Source organism: Peromyscus leucopus, chromosome 7 (genome assembly GCF_004664715.2).
Source record: "Peromyscus leucopus breed LL Stock chromosome 7, UCI_PerLeu_2.1, whole genome shotgun sequence".
NCBI classification, from domain to species: Eukaryota; Metazoa; Chordata; class Mammalia; order Rodentia; family Cricetidae; genus Peromyscus; species Peromyscus leucopus.
This window is the reverse complement of record NC_051069.1, coordinates 1,031,482-1,053,292: the sequence shown is the minus strand read 5'-3', so window position 1 is coordinate 1,053,292 and position 21,811 is coordinate 1,031,482. Positions and strand designations below refer to the sequence as shown.

Genomic DNA, 21,811 nt, shown 5'->3' with positions numbered 1-21,811 from the left:
TTTTTGTCTTCTTCATATTTGGAGCCCTAAAAGTCTGTTCCTGAGGTTGGGGCAAAGTTCCTGGGACTCTTATTAATGTGCAAGAAACAAGCTCTAGCTACACACTGGCACCACTCAAAAGCACACACCCCAGGTGACAACTAGGGAGGTGTGAGGCTTCCAGCCTCCTCTTCATTCTCTCTCTCTCTCTCTCTCTCTCTCTCTCTCTCTCTCTCTCTCTCTCTCTCTCTCTCTCTCTTTGGTTTTTCGATACAGGATTTCTCTGTGTAGCTTTGTGCCTTTCCTGGAACTCACTTTGGAGACCAGGCTGGCCTCGAACTCCTCGAACTCACAGAGATCCACCTGGCTCTGCCTCCTGAGTGCTGGGATTAAAGGTATGCGTCACCACCGCCCAGCCATCATTGACTCTTACAAGTGATGAAAGCCTTGATATTTACCTTGAACGTGCTTGACCTTTTCACACGACCTTGAGGAACTAACTGGACTTTTAGTAGGCACTAAAGAATTCATGAAGCATGGAGACATAAGGTAACAGGTTGTTCTGAAGTCTGAGACAGTGGAGTGATTGATTCCCCTACAGCCCAACTTGAGAAAGGGCGTGGCGTTTAACGAGCGCTCCCTGTGTAAATCAGGAACTAGTATTCAGGAGTTGACACTGTTCTTGTACCAAAGCGGGGGCTGAAGACGACAGTAGGGTTGTTTTCTAGTTTCTGAGAAGCCTGGAGAATCCTCTCTGGAACGAGAAGACAGGGATAGGAGGAGCCAAGAGTCACAGAGGCAGCTCGGCTGGTGTCTCAGAGCTCTCCCCTGGCTTTTTGTGGAGCTTCGTACCTGTCTGCAAAGATTTGCAGGATGCATGCTCGATAATGGAAAGGAACAGATGAAACATGAGGTAACCCAAGCCACCAAGATAAAACGAAGCTGACCAAAGAGCTGGATTGGCCGTTTTACCAGTCAGTCAGTCCCCTCAAACAGGAGGGGATTTAATTAGAGGCTTCCAGTTTATCTCGCTCTCCCAGCCCATTTCTAGAAAACAAGCCTGGCCTAGACAGGCCAGACAGAACATAGTAAGGCAGGCTGGGAGCATGCAGGGGTGCAGGGAGGGGAGCATACAGGGGTGCAGGGAAGGGGGCATGCAGGGGTGCAGGGAGGGGAGCATGCAGGGGTACAGAGAGGGGAGCATGCAGGGGTGCAGGGAGGGAAGCATGCAGGGGTGCAGAGGGGAGCATGTAGGGGTGCAGGGAGGGGAACATGCAGGGGTGCAGGGAGGAAGCATGCAGGGGTGCAGGGAGGGGAGCATGCAGGAGTGTGGGGAGGAGATTTTTCAGAGAGAGCAGGCTTTCTGCCTTATACTCAAAGGCCTCAGGCTCCAACTACAGACTTCTATTCAGAGGTCAGGGGCTGGAGGTCTCAGACAACCACCCAGCCTTCGTGCCTAGGAAGGAAAGTCAGCAGTACCACTCGGGAAGGAAGGGTAACAAGGAGCGCAGGCCCAGTACAGGGACGTTCTAGGCTGGTAAGAGCGACAGATCTGTGATTTCACCCATTGTGCTCTAGTTGACTGTGGGCAAACTTTCTCTCTGTGCCTGTTCCCAGGCTTGTGAACGGGAATCTAGGCTTTGCCTAACTGCAGCTTTGTCCCTGTTCAGAGAGTTTAGTTGTCAATAATCATTCCCAGAATGATAACGCCGCTCACTTGGTAGAGCATTGCCTACTGTACCAACCATGAGATCATGGCTTCTATCTAGTGTCACATAATAACAGGACACCATGGCACACATCTATAATCCTAGCACCTGGGAAGTAGAGGTAGGAGGATCAGAAGTTCAAGGTCATCTTGGCTATATTGCAAGCTCAAGACCAGCCTGGGCCACATGAGACCCTGGCTGGAAAAAAAAAAAAAAATTGGTCTCATTGCCCCAAAATACTACTGTGGCAAAGTTGATCAGACTGTGGGGCTCCAAAGGGGTTCCTTCTACTTTGTAAGTCACGGTAGAGGTGTGCCTGTCATTTCCCCAAACTCTACACACAATGCTCACTTCCTAGTCCACAGCACTCTAGCTACACTGAGGCCAGAATCCTATTTCCACAGGTGGAGTCTCACTACCCTTCGGAAAGGTTGAGGGCAGAGGCATCTCCACCCAAGATGAGCTGCCATAGGCATTCCGAAATTCTCATGCTTTCTCTGTGCCCTGCAGGATTTTCTCTGCACAGGTCAGTCCCCGCCTGCAGCCTGCAGGGAGAGGTTGGACTCTGACCTCAGTGGACATGGAATGATCGGTGAGGATTGTGTGTGTGCCGGCTTTAATTTGCAAATGCAGTTGTGAATGCCAGGCTGCAACATCGTGCTCACTGTCCTATGACAGTCACTCTGGAGATACACTGTGAAGTTCCGCAAGAGCCACCCACATTCAGGGACTTGCTGAGGTTGCCTAAAGACCACCAGTGAGATGATAAGGGGTCCGGTGACAACCCAGAGTGACCCTGCCACCCAGACCAGGCTCAGAGAAGCCAGGTTAGGGCTCCAGCAGGGACTATCTCAATAAAACGATAACTCCAAAGATGGCAGTTGCCAACCACCCCAGACTTCTAGTTAGAACAGCTAAAAAAACGGGTCAACGGTTCATTGTGATCTCTGGCGGCCTCTGGTGGCTGTGCTAAGTGGAAGCAGGCAGCAGGTGACCAAGAGAACCAAAGGGTGCAGGGGTGACTGAGGTGCAGGTGGATTGGAAGGGCATGGGAGCCCTTACTACAGGAATATGACATGAAGGGCCTCTGTCTTCTCGGGCCTGTGATGTTGGTGGCTGAGCAGAGGGTGCTCCAGAGCCTGACGCAGGTCTGGTCCTAAGTGTCCACATCCTGCCCTGTGCCTTTGGCCAGGCCGTGTGCCTCTGTCTAGGTCATCTCACTTGCCCCACCAGGACACACTCCAGGGTGGTTGTAGGTGAGTGGGCACAGAATGGCGGGTAAGCCAGGCATACACCGGTCCCTGCACAGCACCCAGAAAACTGGGTGCTGAACAGAGGGCTTAGCAAAGACTAAAGAAAGAGGCATTCCGCGTGACGTAACTCTAACAAGTGACTGTGTCGAACTTCTACCCCCACTTTTTAATTACCCAGTATGTAAGCTCCCGGGGGCCCAGACTGACTGCTTAGCCCCGACACCTGCCCTCTGCTGGCAGGTCCTATAAGTGCGCCAGCTGCTGATCCCCAAGATCAGGATTCCTGACTTTCCCAAGTCTCCCCCATCCTCCTTTAGGACTATGTTTATACAGCAAAGGTCCAGTCATTCTGACAAGTTGTTGACCGTCTGTGGTGAGACCGAGTGACAGAGTCTGCCTGTGGGAAACTTGTGCCCTTCCTGCATAGTGTAGATGTTGGCGTTGAATGACTTTCAGAACATGATCTTTCATCCTTATAAATCCAGGACACACATTTGTGATTCATTCTCTCTCTCTCTCTCTCTCTCTCTCTCTCTCTCTCTCTCTCTCTCTCTCTCTCTCTCTCTCTCTCTCCCTCTCTCTCTCTCTCTCCCCGTCTCTCTCCGTCTCTCTCTGTGTCCCTCCCTCCCTCCCTCTCTCCCCTTCTCTCCTGCCCTCTCCCCCTCCTCTTCCCTCCCTCTTGTTGCTTGATAGAGACTTGGGCCAGGTCTTGGGTCGACAAACAGGAACATTAGCAGAGACTTTAGCGGGGCATGTTTAGCTGGGCTGAGAACAGGGGCCAGGTGTGTGGAGTCTTCTGGAAGGCCAGGCATTTCTGAATTGGGAACTGTTAAGCCCCTAAAAAGAATTTGCTATTAAGTTGGGATTTTTCTTTGTTTTGTTTTAATTAGAGGGAAAAAAAATTCTCAGGAGTTGTCCAAGAGAGACGGGATTACTGGTAATATCCACAAGGTCAAGGGTGGAATGTGAAGAGCGTGGAGGGAGGCAGGGCAGTCGGTTCTGGGAGGACTTCTGCCCTTCACTCTGGGCCTCCTCCGGAACAGGAGCCACACAGAGTCTGACTCCCACCCAGGGGCTGCTGAGAGGAGGCAGAGAAAGAGGTTTTCGTCCAGCCTGAAAGTTAGATGCTGGCAGGAAGACTTCATTTACAAATTATCAAACTATGTCTCAATATCTGACTTCGCAAAATCAGATATAACTTATGTGGTGGCTTTAGGAAGTTACAAAATGCAAGCACCTCACATTTGGAGTCGCTCCCGCTTCGAATGAGGGGAAGCAGTGTCTGTGGACTAGCTAGAACCTGGGGACCAGCCGTGACGTAAAGGGTCCAACGCAGGGCAGCTACAGAGTGCAGGCAGTACCAGAAAACTCAGGAAGGACACTGAGGACTCACTCCAGAGAGCCATGGCTACCTTTAGAAAAGGTGGGTCACCCAAGGCCCAGGGAGCACACCCAAGATTGTTGTATACAAAGAAATGCCCAGAGTTCCACCTGCAGCCCAGCCAAACCAATCATCTCAGGACGCTGGAGTCTAGAGATCAGCTCCCTGAAGCCAGCGTGGAGGAGGGTTGACGTGGTGATCGGTGTGAGTCCCTTCTAGGGAGAAGTGGCCCGAGCTCCATGTGAAAGCGGAGACCATGGGGGCCCTGTTGTGAGAGCAAGAGGGAGCATACAACTGTGGCTGAGGGGAGCTAGCCAACTGTAGGGAAGGGAGTATCTGATTCCCAGTTGTTGAGCTGCAGCAATTTCCCTTTGTGATTTTTCTAGAATGAACCCTTTGGAGATCTCAGAGCCGCACAGTCATCCATGGCTAATGTTTCACCAACATTCACTGCTGACCACCCCACACTCTTCTGCCTCACAAAGTGGCTCTGGAGGACCACTGTAGTTCCCGGCATTCACAATGGTGGTTTCTCTCTGGCTGGTAACTCACTAATCCGGCTCAGCTGGCTGGCCAGCAAGCCCCCATGTTCACCAGCCTCCATCCTGAGGGATTACAGGTGTGTGCCGCTACGTTAGTGTTTTTCATGTGGGTTCTGGGAATCGAACTCAGGGCCTCATGCTTACACAGCAAGTGAGCCACACAACATCCAAACAAGGGATGGAAACCAAGGGGTAGAAAATAAATACAAGAGCCATGATTCCGGTCAGGTGACAGTTTATTGAAAGGAAATATTGCTTTATCCAGGAAGTCACTCGCATGGAGGTAGCTGTGATAAAAGTGTCTCTTCCCCCATGACAACACATAGTAACCAAACCCTCCTGAAAAAAAAAAAAAACCAACAGGGTATACCAATTGTCATGGTGGAATGACACTCTGAAGCAGAAAAAAAATTATAAAAGCCATACAGTGATTGTCTTCTCAGCATTGCATCTGGCAACGTGTGTTTACACAAAATATTTGTAAGCTAGCTAAAGAAAATACTCTTGAGCAGGATTAGTTCTTAAAGCAATAAACAGAAAAACATGTATACATAAGAAAACCGAGGAATGGTCACGGGGTGAAGCTGAGAAGGACCTGGGACCCTATTCCTCACCTTGTCCCAGGATGCATCTGTCAAGGCCACAGGGAAGAGAGGAGCGTGGGACTTACAGACATCTCTCTGAATCTGTCTAGTGTCACACACCCCACTTGCTGCCCACTCCAGTACAACACAGGAAAACATGTGCTTGACCCTGTCCAGCCTCCCTGTTTTGGGGGGGTATCTCTGTAAGTGTTTCCAGTGGTGGCCTCTGTTCCCCTTCCAGGGGCTGTTTTCCTTCATGTAGCTAGTCCCATGGCTACCAGAAATGGCTGTAATGGGGGGTTGGCTGACTTTGTCAAACCAGAAAGCAAACACCCCTTCCTCAATGTCAACATTTCTCACCTGAGTCTCTGGGGTAAGCAGGCTGTGGCATTTCTAGGCTTACTGCAAGTATCTAAGGCAGGCATGGGGAAATTCCAGGAGCCACAGAATTCCCGTGAGTTCTGGGGAGCTAGCCAAGCAACTGCAGGCTATCCAGTTCCCAAGAGGACAGAGGGCTGGGGATGGAGGGGTCCGCCTGTAAGTCAATCTATCTGCCACTCTCTCCTGGATTACAGGAGACAGGGTCTCCTCTGGACTCCTATATCCCAGGCTGACTTGGGACTGAATGTATCCAAGGGCGACCTTGACCTCGATTCTCCTGCCTCCACTTCCTGAGCGTTGGGCATGTGGCATCAGACCTTGTTTACAGAGCTGATGATTAAACACAGGACAGTGTGCATGCTAGGAAAGCACTCTTCCAGTGGAGCCACGCCCCAGTCCGACAGACTTTATTCCTTCCACTCACTATGCTTCCAGTGCCACGGTCTGGGCCTGACACACACTGACGGATGGTACATATTTGTTAAATGGAGGAATGACTGGAAGGAGAAAGCTCTCCATACCCAGTGAGGAACCAGGCAAGGGCCATGCCAGGCTGTGTCCAAGGGGACAGTGACCCTCATGAAGTGTACCAGGGCTTAGATCTCTAGTAGTCAATGCTCATCCTTCAGCTCCCTTCACCTTAAATCTGGTTGGGTGAACTCTGTGACTTGCACTGGGCGGGTCATGGCAAGCTGGTCCCCAGGTTGGGAAGCTTGGGGACCCTGCTTCAGTGTCTATCACCTCTGCCTTACACACATAGCCAACTTACAAGGGTCTTTCATTGGTGGGTGACATGGGTAGGCCAGGAGATAGACAGGGATGCCCAGCATCCTCCCAAGGCCACCTTGGCATCACATGCTTGCACTAGGATATCATTCATGTCACCTCGTTCCTGGAAAAGACCTTCAGATGGCCAGCACCCCCAATTCTTTTCTTCCCATCATTCCAAGTTCCAACTCAACACCCCCCACCCACCCTTGCACATCCCCCAGCTTTCAGGAACTTCTCAGTATTTCTTCTTACACCAGCCCCACACCCATGTCTCCCTTTATCCCTTTCTCTATGAACTCACTGCCTGCCTCCCACCTCATCCTACATCTAAGCCCATAAACCTCGCCTCACAGCCCCTCCCTCCTACTCCTCCAATTCCAGGCCTGAGTGAGCATCCCTTGGAGGCCTGCTGTGGAGAAAAAGGGCCAACGAGACACAACAACATGGCTCTTGTCCTTTGAGAGAAACAGCACTTGTTAAAAATCCCATCTGTATCCCCATTCCACCTGCTCGGAAGGAACTGGGGAGTGGGAAGTGTTCTTAGCATGGTTGAGATAAAAGAAGCAACCAAGGCCACAGACCCTAGGTAAAGGCCCCCACCACCACCACCACCATCAATGAGCGGTTTTCCCATCCAACCGAAGTATCGATTCCCAGTGCTAACTTCCCCTGCCTGACCCCTCTGATTTCCGGAGTAGCCCTCACTCTTCCCTGTTTTGCCTCTGCTTTTTAATACTTGAGATCGGGTACCTTCATATTTTAAAAGCTAATCCGTATCAGTGTGTGAACTTTACAAAGAGGCCACACTCCAAAGGCTCTGGAACCTTCTAAAGTAGAACAGCAGCAGTCCTTGAGAAAGGTCTGGTCTAAAATGTGTACGGTCTATCCATTCCATCCCTACTGTGGCTAGCTCATTACAGCTGGCATTTGGGGACCTTTCTCGGGGCAGGAGGAGGGGTGACGGCAGACAGCGGTGCACACAGGGCTCGTCTTAGCTGCATTTCCAAAATGTCCCAGGTAGGTCCTTTTAAACTTCAATGGCTCCCTAGCTAGGATCCAAGGTCAGTCAGCCACATGGAGGCCCTGGGGAGGAAGGTGAGGTGGGGCTGGCTCCTTTCACAAAGCCCCCTTGGTGCCTCCTGCTCTGGATGGCCGCAGAGCCCTGTCAGGATCAGCAGGCCTGGAAGCGGACTCAGATCTGGCTGGTGATGGTGCTGTCTTTGGGGAAAGAGTAGCTCAGTGGCGCTTCATAGAGGCTTCCGCCATCACTGCTGAGGTCGTCGTCGTCTGAGTCATCCAGAACTTTACTAGGCAGCGTCTTCAGTCTGCAAAAGCACAAAGGACATGTTTCTTGACCCTGGCTAGGGCTTGTCTCCGAGGTGGAGGTGGGGGAGAGGGTTGTCGGACTCCTGACCTCCACCCCACTGCATGCATATACATGAAAAACACCAGATGTTTTTCTTAGCAACAGATGTAAACTGTCTGCTACCCCTGATCAGTGTTGATGGGTGAGCCATGGACAGTGTAACTGATTTCCCCTTTTTCCTAACTCCAATATGGCTGGTCAGGGTGCTGCTTATTCACTATGAATCTCACACACTTTATTTCTGAGACTGGGGTCTTATGTAGCCCATGTTGGCCTCAAGCTAAGCATGCAGCCAAGAGTGGCCTTGAAGTTTGGATCCTCTTACCTCTGCCTCTTAAGGGCTGAGATCACAGGCATGTGTCAGCACACCTACCTTATGGGCTGCTAGGGTTGGAAGCCAGGGCTTTCTGCATGGGAGACAAGCACTCTACCAACTGAGCCCTATCCTCACACAATAATGTCTCAACAGTGGGGCAAAACATTATCTTTTGCCCACTGAGTCTGTCTTAACTGTGGCGTCCTCCAGCCGACCTTGCGGCCAGTTCCCAGTCCTAGGATTCTCCGTGAGCTGGAGCCATCTGTCAGCTTGTGAGAGTGACCTGGATCAGCAGCAGAGAACCCCAGGCATAGGCAGCTTCCCCCCAAAGGCCGGTGTTTTGAGTGAGCATAAACTTGTGCTCACCCCTCACCACAATATCCCCCACATTGGTCCTGGGGTAGGAAAACACCCCTCTAGCCCCATCCTTCAGTTTTCCTCAGAGCAGCTTAGAAGAGCCTCATTCTTAGAAGGGTATAAATGAGAACTTCACTCTCCAGCCAGATAGGAGATGCTCCTCCGTGGCCGGGATACCCTGACCTGCTCTGTGCCTCGGGTTCTGCTGAGCACCGGTGTGAGGATGACTTATGTGAGGCCTTATTGAACACGTGGGGTGACGTGTGACTCGGCGGACACAGCCACTTTCACCTCAAGGATGGGATGACCCCACAGGACAACAGTGGAAACGTGTCTTGAGGCCGGAGGAGTAAGAACACTCTGAAAGCACTGTGCCGTTGTCGGGGGAAGGCTGTGGGCTTGGGTGGGCCGCCGCCTTTACCCACCTCAAGCCCTTCTTCATGGAGTTGAGCTGCCCCTGCAGCTGCTCGTTCACGCCTATCTGATCCTCCAGCTCCCTCTGCAGCTTCTTCTTGGAACTCTCCAGTCTGTCGATCTCCTCTTCAGCCTCCTCCACCTGGCGCTTCATGGCTTTCAGGCGCAGGCTCAGCTGCATGAGGAAAGGTGGAGGTTGAGTGTTGACTGAAGGTCCAGCTGAGCTGGAAAAGCCAGAGCGGGAGATGCCAGGGACCTAGCTACTCTCCCAGACGCCCTGCCTCACAGAAGAAGTGGGAATATCCTGTGGGAGGAGCGGAGCCAGGCACGCTCGCTCCACTTGTCCCAGCCTGGGACACAGGCTCTCAGCTGAGAGGAGGCAGAGGCTCTCTTACCTGGTCTTTCTGGTCAGTCAGTGACAGATGCTCGTCATCCACCTGCATCACCAGCTCCTTCACCTTCCTCTCCAGCCTTCGGTTGTTGAGCTGCAGGTTGGCCCGATCCCTGAGAGTAGAGAAAGCAGAACAGAACACCACCTCTTATGCTCGACTCCGCCGGAAGCCCAGGCTGCAGCAAGGAGATGGGACTCCCCTGCCACGGGTGCCTGGCCTGCTCAGGGTCAGAGAAAAGCGCCTATATGAAAAGAAAGGGCTGCTGGTGTCACAGGAGGGGAAATGGGCCCCCAAGAAGGGCAAGACTCTCCCAAGGTGGCAAGACCAGAACTCAGAAGTGTCCTGGGTTCTTCCACTACTGAGCTTAACTTTTGAAGTGAAGAACCACAGACCACCAGTAGTTGGGGTCTATGCCAGCCAGACCTAAAAATCTTACTGAAACTATGCACATATATGCAGGGAACCTTCAAGGAAGGTTGGGGAGGGGCTGATCAAGTTCACTGAGGTGCTGGGGCTATGTTGTTATCCAAAAATCATTTTGTTGGGACGGGGTCCCACACCTTCCCTACCCACTGGGAAAGGACCTGCCCCATTCCTAGTAAGTAGCTGGCAACTTCCGTTTGAATGCACGTGCCCTCAAGGCCACAGCAGTCCCCTGCCTCCAATCCGGCTCAAACTCAACAGCTTACAATGCATCCCGCTTTCTTCAATAGGATGCAGACAGACAGTAGCCAGCTGCAGTCCACTCCTAAATTTCAGCCCAGGCACAGTGCCCAGCCAGGCCACCTTGTGGCTTACCTTGATGGAGCTCACCGTTTCCATCTGAGAAATGGAATGACCGTAAGGCTGGGCGTGGCTCTACCTTTCAGGGGGGCTGAACGGATGGGAGGAGACACACACACCCCCAACCCGCCAGCCCTACTGAATGACCAGCGCCTGCCTGCCCCCCTACCCCACACCAGGCTGGTCTCACCTCTCCTCGCTCTCTAGTCGGTCCTCCAGCTCTGCAATCCTGGCCTCCATCTGCACCACCAGGCCTTCTTTGCTGGACCTGTAGGAACCTTCCAGGTGGATAATCCGGCTTTTTAAGTCTTTGTTCTGGAATCAGACAGGGGGCCTGTGAGGGACTCGGTTGGGCATGCTTTTCAGGCAGAGAAGCATACTGAGTGGAGTCAGGGATTTGGTCAGTGCCTAGGCACCAGGGGAATCCTGGAGGTTGTACCAGGAAACCACTTTGAACTCAGGTCTTACGGGTCAAAGGAGCCTGGATGAAAGGGCTGGCATGTGTCAAGACTCCTGAGCATGGAGGGATGGGCATCCCCTTTACCAGTTTTCTCAATGACAGACTGACATGAATAATGTGTGAAAGAACTGGTCTTATTGATCCTTCTCAGCTCTTCACTTTTTTAATGGTATGATTACTTTCCATCCCCTTTAGGCTGGACTTGTGTCCTCCCATGTTAATGGCTTTCTCATCACTGATTATTGTCAGTCATTTAAAATATTGTGTTAAAAATCTTTTGATGCTGAGTCTTCCTTAAATGTTGCACCCTACTTGGAGCCAGGATCTCAGCAAGTCCCCTTGTCAGTTAGGAGTCTCACTGAACTGGAGCCTTCTGTCCATTCATGAGAAAGACCTGGCCCTTCAGCAGAGAACCTCAGAGTCAACCTCCAAGAAAGGCTGATGCTGGGGGTGAACATGAACTTCATCCAATCCCTCACCTCAATGTCCCACATACTGACCCTGGGGTAGGGAAAGCCTCTACCACATTCCTATAGGAGAATACCAGGAATCCCAGCCCGAAGGAGTGGGAGGCAGGAACTCACAGAATGGCTGTCCTCACCTGTCTCTCTAGGGAAATCTTGTCACACTCTAAGTCTTGCTTGGCAGCTTTCTCCTGAAGCAGCTCACTCCTCATCTGCTCCATCTATAACAAGCAGAGCAAAAACCACAGGATTAAAACTTGGTTCTCATGTTCTTTGTACTGGCATGGTTTTCACGAGGGAAGCCTATGCAGAGGTACCCTCTGTGCTGCTTGCTCTTGGGTATATGATCATTTTCTTAGTTACTCTTGATCCCTTGACGATTGTAATAATAGTTAACTAAAAATAACAATAGTCACTGTAGCCAAACCTGCTACTATATACTGAATTGCTCTCTTTCCATATTTGTCTTGTGGGTCCCAGGGATACAGACCAATGGGGTCTCCATGTCCTATGACTCAGGAACCAGGGCTTCTAGTGGCACAAGATTTGTCAGCTCTGCCTGATCTGAGGAATGTAGGGACAGTCCTTTCCTTTATCTGTACCACAGAATGGCAGCTGCTCAAGCCCCATCTCCATGAGGGCTTGCCTCTGAGCAGCTCTGCAAGTCCGTGTGTGCTGCACAGTCTTGTAGCTACCCCCAGGAACCACTGAAATTTACCACAGCACAGAGACACTGCTGACATGAAAGAAGAAGACATCAACCACAGGCTAGACCACCACAAACAAACCTATTTCACAGAATATAGCCCCAGATTTCCCAGTCTGAAGAGATTCAAGATGCTCAAAGTATCCCAACTAGATTCACTCAAAACACATCACCAGGGTTATTACAGTCAGCATGTCACAAGCATAGGACAAGGACAGAATCATAAAAGTAGCTAGAAGAAAGTGCCAAGTCACCTGTAAGTGAGGGTCCACTAACCTTAAAAGCAGATTTCTCAACAGAAACCTTATAGGCTAGAGACTATGGTCAAAATACTGAAAGGAATAATAGATACCCAGTACTATACCCACAAGTTAGTCTTAATAACTGAAAGTAAAAGTATTTCCCAGATAAGCAGAAACAGAATTCATCAGAACCAGATCAGCCCTACAAGAAATATTCAAGGAGGCCAACACTAGAAATGAAAAGATAACTATCATCCTGAAAACATCTATAAAACCCAGTAGAAGAACAGATATGCAAAAGAAAAGGGGAATCTAACATACACAGATGAGAAAAATCACAAAAAATAATAGGTAGGAAAGAACAAATACATATAAAATAAGCAGAATGTAGTTGACAGATGGGAATGTATATTTATCAATAACAGCCTCAAATGTGAATATGATAAATTCACCAATCAAAAGATTAGCCAAATGGAGAAAGAAATAAAATCCCAACTATACGCTGCCTACAAGAAACTGACTTCACTAGTAGAGGGATATTGAATAAAGAGCTAAGATGAGATTTATCATGCAATTAAACATGAAGCAACCAAGTGGCCAGCCCTAAAAATATACACATCCATGCAACATTAAATGGACTCATGTATGTATACACTTAATAATTATAGAAAACATGAAAGTAGAAGGATTTGAGGGTAGAGGAAGAACAACGTGGGGCTAGATATAATAGGAGATTGCAGATGATCAAAGCATCTACATGTATGAAGTGTCATGAAACTCATTAGTTTATCCATTTAATACAGGAAGCAGATTTTAAATGTTCTAAAGAGACAAAAGTAGTAGGAATTCAACAAACAGATCATCCAGAGAGTAAACCAACAAACACCTGAGTTGAGCTGTACTACATAGAGAAGGACCCTGTGGTAGTTGGAATGTAACTGGGCCCCATAAGCTCATAGGGAGTGGCACTATTAGAAAGTGTGGCTTTGTTGGAGGAAGTATGTCACTATGAGGGCAGGCTTTGAGGTCTCATATATGCTCAAGCCATGCCCAGTGTCTCGGTTCACTTCCTGTTGCCTTCAAATCAAGATGTAAGGATTCTCAGTGCCTTCTCCAGCACCATGTCTACCTATATGCCCCCATGTCCTACCATGACAATAATGGTCTAAACCTCCGAACTATAAGCGAGCCACCACAATTTTCCTTTATGAGAGTTACTACAGCTCTATAGAAACCCTAACTAAGACAGAACCCCATGGACACTTAGCATTTCATCAGCAGTCACAGAATATATATTCGTATCACCATATGGGACACCCTCTAGGGCAGTGGTTCTCAATACAGTTCCTTGTGTTGTAGTGACCCCCAACCATAAAATTTTGTTGCTACTTCATAACTGTAATTTTGCTACTGTTATGAATCATAGTGTAAATACCTGATTTGAGAGCCACCCGCTCTAGGGTAACAGTAACTCACATTAGCCCATATATGAGATCCCAAGGGACTGAAAGTTTTGAAGTTATATTATGTGTCCTCTTAGGGAGTAGCACTATTGGGAATTGTGGCCTTGTTGGAGGAAGTGTGTCACTAGGGGTGGGCTTTGGTGTTTCAAAAGGCCTAGTAGCATACTCTCTTCCTGCTGATCCAGATGTAGAACTCTCAGATACCTCTCTAGCACCATGTCTACCTGCATGCTGCCATGCTTCCTGCCATGATGATAATGGACTAAACCTCTGAACTGTAAGCCAGCTCCAATCAAATGTTTTCCTTTGTAAGAGTTGCCATGGTCATGATGTCTCTTCACAGCAATAAAGCCCTAAGCTAAGACAGATGATAATGGAATGAAATTATAAGCCGAAAAAGAGAATAGAAAGTATACAAACACAAAGAAAGTAGATAACACACTCCTAAACAACCCATGGTAACTGAAAAGAAAATTTCTAAAGTTTTACAAATGAATATGAGCCAACCCAAAATCTGTGGGCTAATGCAGCACTGAAGGTGAGTTGATAGCAATAGACGTATACATGAAAATAGATCATAACCTGGGTGGGGTGCACAGGCCGTCCCAGCACTGGGAGGTGGAGGTAGGAAAGTTGGGAGTTGAAGGCCATGATTAGCCTGAGCTACATAAGATCCTGTCTGAAAAACCAAACAAACAATGGGGCTGGAGAGGGAGGCTGATCGGTCGTTAGGACTTGGGAGCACCCATGTCAGGTGGTCCACAACCCCTTGCAACTCCAGCTCCAGGGGATCTGATGCTCTCCTCTAGCCTCTGGGCACCTGAACACAAATACGATCTTTAAATAAACTGGATATCTACCTAACAATGCACCTCAAAGACAGAAAAGCAACAACAAACCCTAAGTTAGCCGGAGGAAAATAAGATCAGAAATAAAATGACAAACCTGTGAGATGACTCAGCAGGTGAAGGGATTGCCATCAGTCCTGACAGGGTCAGTGTCTGTCTGGACCCGCATGGAGGGATTGCCATCAGTCCTGACAGGGTCAGTGTCTGTCTGGACCCGCATGGAGGAATTGCCATCAGTCCTGACAGGGTCAGTGTCTGGACCCACATGGCGGAAGGAGTGAACTGACTTCCACACACATGCCATGGCACCCACAATAAATAAATATAATACAAATGGCCAATAATTTTAACTGACAAATCCACAAGGCTAGAGAGATGGCTCAGCAGTTAAGAGCACTGACTGCTCTTGTAGAGGACTTGGGTTCGGTTCCCAGCACCCACACAGCAGCTCACAATTGTCTGTTAACTCCTGTGCCGGTGGATCTGATGCCTCTGTGGACTAATATACAGGCAAACACTCATACACATAAAATAAGTCTTAAGAAAGAATAGAATTGACAAAGCTTAACTAGGTTAACCGAGAAACAGAGATGACTCAAATAAATCAGATATGAAAAAAGAAACATATCACAAATATAAATGATCGTAGCTCATTATGAATAATTATATACTAAAACATTGGAAAACCTAGAATTCTTTTTTTTTTTGGGGGGGGGGTTTCGAGACAGGGTTTCTCTGTGTAGCTTTGCACCTTTCCTGGAGCTCACTTGGTAGCCCAGGCTGGCCTCGAACTCACAGAGATCCGCCTGGCTCTGCCTCCCGAGTGCTGGGATTAAAGGCGTGCGCCACCACCGCCCGGCTGGAAAACCTAGAATTCTTTTTTTTTTTTTTTTTTTTTTTTTTGGTTTTTTCGAGACAGGGTTTCTCTGTGTAGCTTTGTGCCTTTCCTGGAGCTCACTTGGTAGCCCAGGCTAGCCTCGAACTCACAGAGATCCGCCTGCCTCTGCCTCCCGAGTGCTGGGATTAAAGGCGTGCGCCACCACGCCCGGCTTAAACCTAGAATTCTTAAACACATAAAAACTGAATCAAGAAGAACTAGGAAATCTAAACTGGGGCTGGAGATGGCTCCATGGCAAGAGCATCTCAAAGAAACCAAAACATAAAAAAATGGTGCATTTTAAAATGACTAGGTAAATACAAAGTTCCCAACACACAGAAATGACTGATGCCTCCTGTGGTGACCGCTCTGGGGAAGGAACATTGGTTTGCTTTGGGGGTTTATAGTCCCTGGTAGGTTGACCACACACCCATGCATACAAGGGCAGCACTAATCGGACTCAATAGGGTATGAATAAAAAGGGGGTACTTCACACACAAACCCACAACTGGCCAGTGCACACAGAACACAAGACTTCGGAATGCCCAGCCCTAAATGGGATATAGCACACCCCTCTTCTCAAAGCCCAGGGATCTATGTGGAAGAGGAAGATAGAACGATTGATTGTAAGAACCAGAGGTGGTCGATAACTTCAAGAAAATTGTGTTTTTCAGACACAACAGGGCAGATGCACACACGGACTCACAGAGACTGAGACAGCATGTATAAGACCTCCACAAGCCGGGCGGTGGTGGTGGTGGTGGTGGTGCACACCTTTAATGCCAGCACTCAGGGCAGAGGCAGACGGATCTCTGTGAGTTCAAGGCCAGCCTGGTCTACAGAGCAAGATCCAGGACAGGCACCAAAACTACACAGAGAAACCTTGTCTCGGGAGAAGAAGAAGAAGAAGAAAAAAAAAAGACCTCCACAAGCTCAGATAAAATCCCAGCATACATGAGTGGAAGTAGGCATAAAATCCCACCCTAGCTGAGGAGCTGTTACTGACATTTAATTGCTGCTGGCTGGGGGAGAGTCAGTTTTCTTCAATGGCATGATAACTGGTATACTGACCACACACCAGAGAAGGCCCAATGCCCAGGAGTAGCTGGCCAACACTACTTTTAAAAGAGAGAACATCATTGGCTGGGCAGTGGTAGCAGACGACTTTAATCCCAGCACTCAGGAGGCAAAGGCAGATCTCTGAGAGTTGAGGCCAGCCTGGTCTACAGAGCTAGTTCCAGGACAGCCAAAGCTACACAGAGGAACCAAAGAGAGAGAGAACACTAAGTTGGGTGGGGTAAGGATGTGGGGGAGATCTGGGAAGAGTTAAGGAAGAGGAATGAATATTATCAAAATATACTGTATGCAATTTTCTCAGAATAAATAAAATTAAACTATAAAGTTAGGAGGAAGTGTGGGGGTGAAATAATGTATGCATGCATAAAATTCTCAAAGAATAAGTAGTATTGCATTAAAAATTAGTTGTTGAAGAGATGGTAGTACTTATTGCCTTAACTAGAAAATAACCCACTTGTACACGTGTGTCAAGTGACCACAATGTGCCCTCTAAAGGTATTCAAATATTAAGAAGACCAAAAACAAAACACTCAAGTCTAGTTCCCTTAGGCCGTCCTTGTACAGAGCAAAGTAAAAATGCCAATACCACAGGGGCAAGCAGAGAACACTGGCCATTCCTTCCTCTTACCCCAGAGCCCTCGAGAGTCACATGCTAGGGAAAGGCCCTGGGTTTACTCCTATGACTGCCGGGTAATGAATGCAGGCTCACAGCTGCTCTGGACACAGGGTGACAGGTGTGCCTCCTAGGGGAAGCCATACTGTTCACGCCCTGGGGCACAGACCTGCACTTAAGGGACACTGTGTGGGAGGGAACTCCACAGACCAGCAGCCTGGCCCAGCTTTTCCTGCCGCTTGGGCCCTCCCTCACAGAACTGGGGCTGCAGGTTCATAACACCTGAGCAAAGCAGCCCCCAAGGGCCCTTTCAGTTGCCTGGAACAGTAGGTGTTTGGTGATTGCCCTATCCTTTAGGATGTTCAGGGAGCCTTCCAAGGAAGACAGAGGTCCCTGCCCTATCCTGCAGAAAAGAGAAGCTGGTCCCCCAAATTGCAGGGATGCAGAAGACCCAGATGTTAGTAGAGAAATCAAGTTGCGGTGGGGTCCCAGGTTGAGAAGAGAAGTAATACAAATGTATCAAAGGCAGAGGCAGCCTCTCCCGCAGCTGTGCAGGTAACTAGGGTAACTGGAACGGCCCTGTTCCAGCCATGCACCTGTCTGAGCCTGTTAAGTCTTCTGGAAACTCCCATGTAGGTGCCATCACCCTGCTTTTCTGATGGGAGAGTCAGGATCATGTCTGGATCAGATCTGGATGGAAGCAGCTTGGGGATTTTACAAAAATCCCTCAGTTCTTGATGTATGGAAAAACCCTACAGGAAGCAGAGTGTCGGTGGGGAATTCTGTAGAGTTCCAAAGGAAATGTCTACAGGGGAGTGAGTGGAGAGGGCATGGAGGGCATGGGGACTGCCGTGTCCCAGTGCTGGGTCTTAGCTGCGAGCATAGATTACAGCAGCAGCCACTGGCCTCAGGCGGGGCATCTACCAGAAAACAGACCTCCCATATGACAGAGCTCTAAGATGGGGAGGGGGCAGGGGAGGACAGGGTGGGCATGGGCAGACACGGACATCTCTGGAGGTCTCTGCAAGTCCAAGCCCCCTCTTCCCAGAGAGCTCCAGGCAAATGAAAAGCAAAAACAAAATAGTAACTCCTCATACCCCACCATGTCCCCTCAAAAGAGGGCTATTAAAATAAATCAGAAGAACAGGAAAGAATAAAACGCAGTCATAAAAATCCCAACAGTGACAGTAGCCAGGTATGCTGTGTTTCTTGAGTCCTGGAAAACACGACAGATTCCTCTCCATGATTCCAAAGAACAGCCTGGCACTACACTCTAAAATAAATCCACCTTGGGGAAGGAACCTCAAGGAGTTCTGCATGGCATTACAGAAAAGGTCCCAGGAGGACTGCTTTCACCACAAACCCGGGGGAGTGCCAGGAGTCATCGCTTCAGAGGCTCAACTCAGCACCCAGATCTTCAGAACCGCACCCAAGGCCTGAGGTCACATTCTTATCCTTGTTTGGACCCAGGGAAGGAAGTGTGAGGGTGGAGAAATACTTCATGTAAGCTTAGTGTTTTACATGCTCTGTTAACTAGACGGAACCAAGACTCTGCAGCCAAATTAAAACCAACAGGAACGGAAGGCAGCAACCTATGGCAGCTGGATTGGATGAATGCTAACCATGGAGCATTTTGATGGGAAACAGCAGATACGATTCTAGCAGCCTGCAGCGTTAGAATACCCATGACCCGAGCTAGCTCTCAGGACTAGAAGCTGTAGTCTTTTGGGCTAATGGAAAGCCAGAGATATTTATGATTGCTAATAATAGCAGCCTCCTGGACTGGGTTCGTCAATGGTCTGTGAAGAGGTTGGCAAGCCTATGCTTCTGGACTGGGATTAGAATTCTATCCTAAGAATTACCATCAGCCAGCTTGCACAGTGGAGTTTGGAGTAGCTGATATGGTAAGAGGCCGTTTCGAGCCTGAAGTCTCTTTAGAAGAGGAAACCCCACTGTGGTCTGTCACTTAGCTCCTGAAAGGGGACTATTTGGAGTCTCATCACTCATTCCTATGTCCCCAGGCACTAACTGAGGAGCAGGTGTGAGCCAGCCACAAAGGAGCAGTTTCTGAAAGGGACTGTTCCTGCCTCCAGCTTTACCTACTGGGATGTGCCTGGCGGTTTCCAAGGCAACAAGGCAGCCTTGTGAGCCCCTGCAAAGACGGCGATGCTCCCCAATTTTTGAAGTTGGTATCCCCCCCCCCCTGCCCGCCAGCTGTGGCATGGGATGAATCAACCTACGACCGTGCTGTGTCATCCTGGCTTTCAAGGCTGAGCGGATGCCTTTGGGTAAGGCCAGCCTTGCTGTGTGCATTCAGCTACCAACAGCAGGATAGGCAGTGATGCCCACTGAGCCAGGATACTAGCCTATCAGCACGTTTAAAAACTCAACAGGCTAGATCTCTTTCTGCCTACCTGAGCCCTTTACGAAAATGAGAGTCAGAAGACACAGAGGTTAAAAAATAAATAACCCTTGTGTATCTTAAGTGCTATTACCATTATCGTTGTTATCGTATAAGGTCTCCTGTAGCCCAGGCTGGCCTCAAACTGGCTATGTAACCAGGATGGCCGTGAACTCCTTGTCTTCACCCCCTCACCCACACCTGGATGACCAGCAGACACCGCTATATCCAGTTTATGAGGTGCTGGGGAATGGACTCAGGGCTTTGTATGTGCTAAGCAAGCACCCTGCCAACTGAGCCGCACCCCCAACCCGGGTAATATTACTCTTAACTTGAAGACCTTTAGAATCTGATTCAAGGATGGAGTCAAACTGTAGCCCTACTTCTTACAAGTTATGCGACTGTAGGCAGTGACTATACCTTCCAAGCCATGGAAACAGCCAAGCAAGCATGCAAGAAAATCCTTCACAGTCCTCAGTGTGGTGGGCAGGAGTCATGGGTGGAAACGTTGAGTTTGGTTTTATGGTACTGGAGTTGAATCTGGGGCCCCCCGGATGTAGGAGAGTGTAGTGTCACAGGCCTGTATCCCCAGCCCTCTTGTGCTGAGACAGGGTTTCACTATAATCTGCCCAGGCTGACCTTGTACTCACTCTGTAACTCAGGCCGGCCTTGAAATGACAATCCTCCTGCCTCAGCCTCCTGAGTAGCTAGGTTTATAGGTCTCTGCTACTGGATCTAGCAGAGAAACATAGTTTTTGGAGAAAGAAAGGTAAAAAGGGGCTGGAGAGATGGCTCAGAGGTTAAGAGCACTGACTGCTCTTCCAGAGGTCCTGAGTTCAATTCCCAGCAACCACCTGGTGGCTCACAACCATCTGTAATGAGATCTGGTGCCCTCTTCTGGTCATACATGCTGTATACAAAATAAATAAATAAATCTTTAAAAAGAAAAGAAAGAAGAAAGGCAAAAAGGCTTCTCTGGGCTTTAAACAGACCCAAAGCCTGTAACACAGTTCCTCGGAGAATCTTTCTTCAGCTCACACACAAGTCAGATGGAAGCCTTTCTGGTCTGTGTGTGGGAAAACAGACAGACACTCCGCCCCTTTTATAAATATGGCCTTCTGCCAAAGCAAATCTATTCCTTCTCAATATCAGCCACGTTTGAAAGCCAGTCTAAGCCTCAAAAGTGTGGAAAACATTTATCTTGATTAGGATTCTCTGAGTTTATTTATTATCCTGAGTATGTATGGAAGAAAACCCCCAAGACTCGGAAAGTAAATAATGGGGCCAGCAAGTATGGTGGGTGGGGGGGGAGTAACGAGCAAAGCCAGAGGCATAGAATATTGTGTTCTCACAGCTGCCTTCTCCGCCCCTAGGAGCAGCCCAGTTAAGGTCTTCTCGGGGTACCCCCTCCTCACCCCCAGCTCTGGTATTGACCCTATAGAACACTGTATGCGCTTTACTATTATACTGAACAACCTTCCATACCTCCCACCGCCTTGAGGATACCACCATTCAACAGCCCCAGCCTGCCTCTCCAAAGGTGCCGCCTCTGCTTTCCTCACGGAAACCGGAAGTGTGTGCGAGCATTCACGGTTTCTCAACATCCCGAGCTTACCGGCCGGTCTGCTCTGGCTCCGAGGCCATGCCCGCTCTGCCGAGCTGTTCTCAGCCAGACCATTTCTTCAAAGCTGACTCCAGGCTAAGACTCCTCTCAAAACCCTTCCTTGGTCACTCTTGCCCTCACTGGCTGCTGGAATCCTTCACTTGGTGTTTCGTATCTGTGACGTTGTACCGTCAGCTAAGCACTTGTTACGTGTTCACCTCCTTCGCCAGGCTGACCTCATGTTGGACATCCTGCAGATGTACCGCTCTGCCGTGCACGCGGTCCTGTTTGCTGTGTTCTGCAGGCCCTGGTACTTAAAACACTGCCTTTGGAAAAAGGAAGCTTGAGCTGCCTCTGCAGCCGGCTGCCACACACCTCTGGCCAAAGTCCTTTCTGGCTGTGGGCCTCAAATCTTTCACCCATTACACAGTTCAGGAGATTTGACCTCTGACGCCCTTGTCAGACCTAAGGTTCTGTAAGAGGACTAGCCTTCCGCTAGTATTGCTGGGATCCTTTCATCTAGCCTGTTTACCTATGGCTGGGACTAGGAGAAAGTCCGAGATATGCAAAAATTCAGAAGATCTTAGAAATAATGAGTTTTAAGTAGAGAACAGAAAACTTTAACTTTTTAAAGAGAACAAGAGTTAAAAAGAATCTTTGCCCAGGCTTTCTCTTATCAGTGCCCAGTAGCAGTCTGCTAGGGACCCAAGGCAAACACTGTTCATAGGACTCAAGGGGACAGATGCCACTTTCTATCCTTTTGTGGCTGCCCTTGCTAGGGGCATCAGAAGGTCAGAACTGACAAGGGAGAGGAGAAGGGGTTCAGCTT

The 21,811-nt window shown here is 49.2% G+C and overlaps 1 protein-coding gene across 1 annotated transcript in view; it reads right to left on the bottom strand.

Moving 5' to 3' along the window:
• Positions 1-5,082: 5,082 nt before the first annotated feature.
• Positions 5,083-21,811, bottom strand: part of Cgnl1 (cingulin like 1) — a 149,387-nt gene continuing 132,658 nt past the window's right edge. The window contains exons 15-19 of the mRNA XM_028865572.1: positions 11,290-11,373; positions 10,419-10,543; positions 9,449-9,557; positions 9,065-9,228; positions 5,083-7,925 (exon numbers count right to left, since the gene is read on the bottom strand). Of these exons, the coding sequence (XP_028721405.1) occupies positions 7,793-7,925; positions 9,065-9,228; positions 9,449-9,557; positions 10,419-10,543; positions 11,290-11,373 (615 nt within the window). The 3' untranslated portion in view covers positions 5,083-7,792. The remainder of the gene's footprint in view (positions 7,926-9,064; positions 9,229-9,448; positions 9,558-10,418; positions 10,544-11,289; positions 11,374-21,811) is intronic.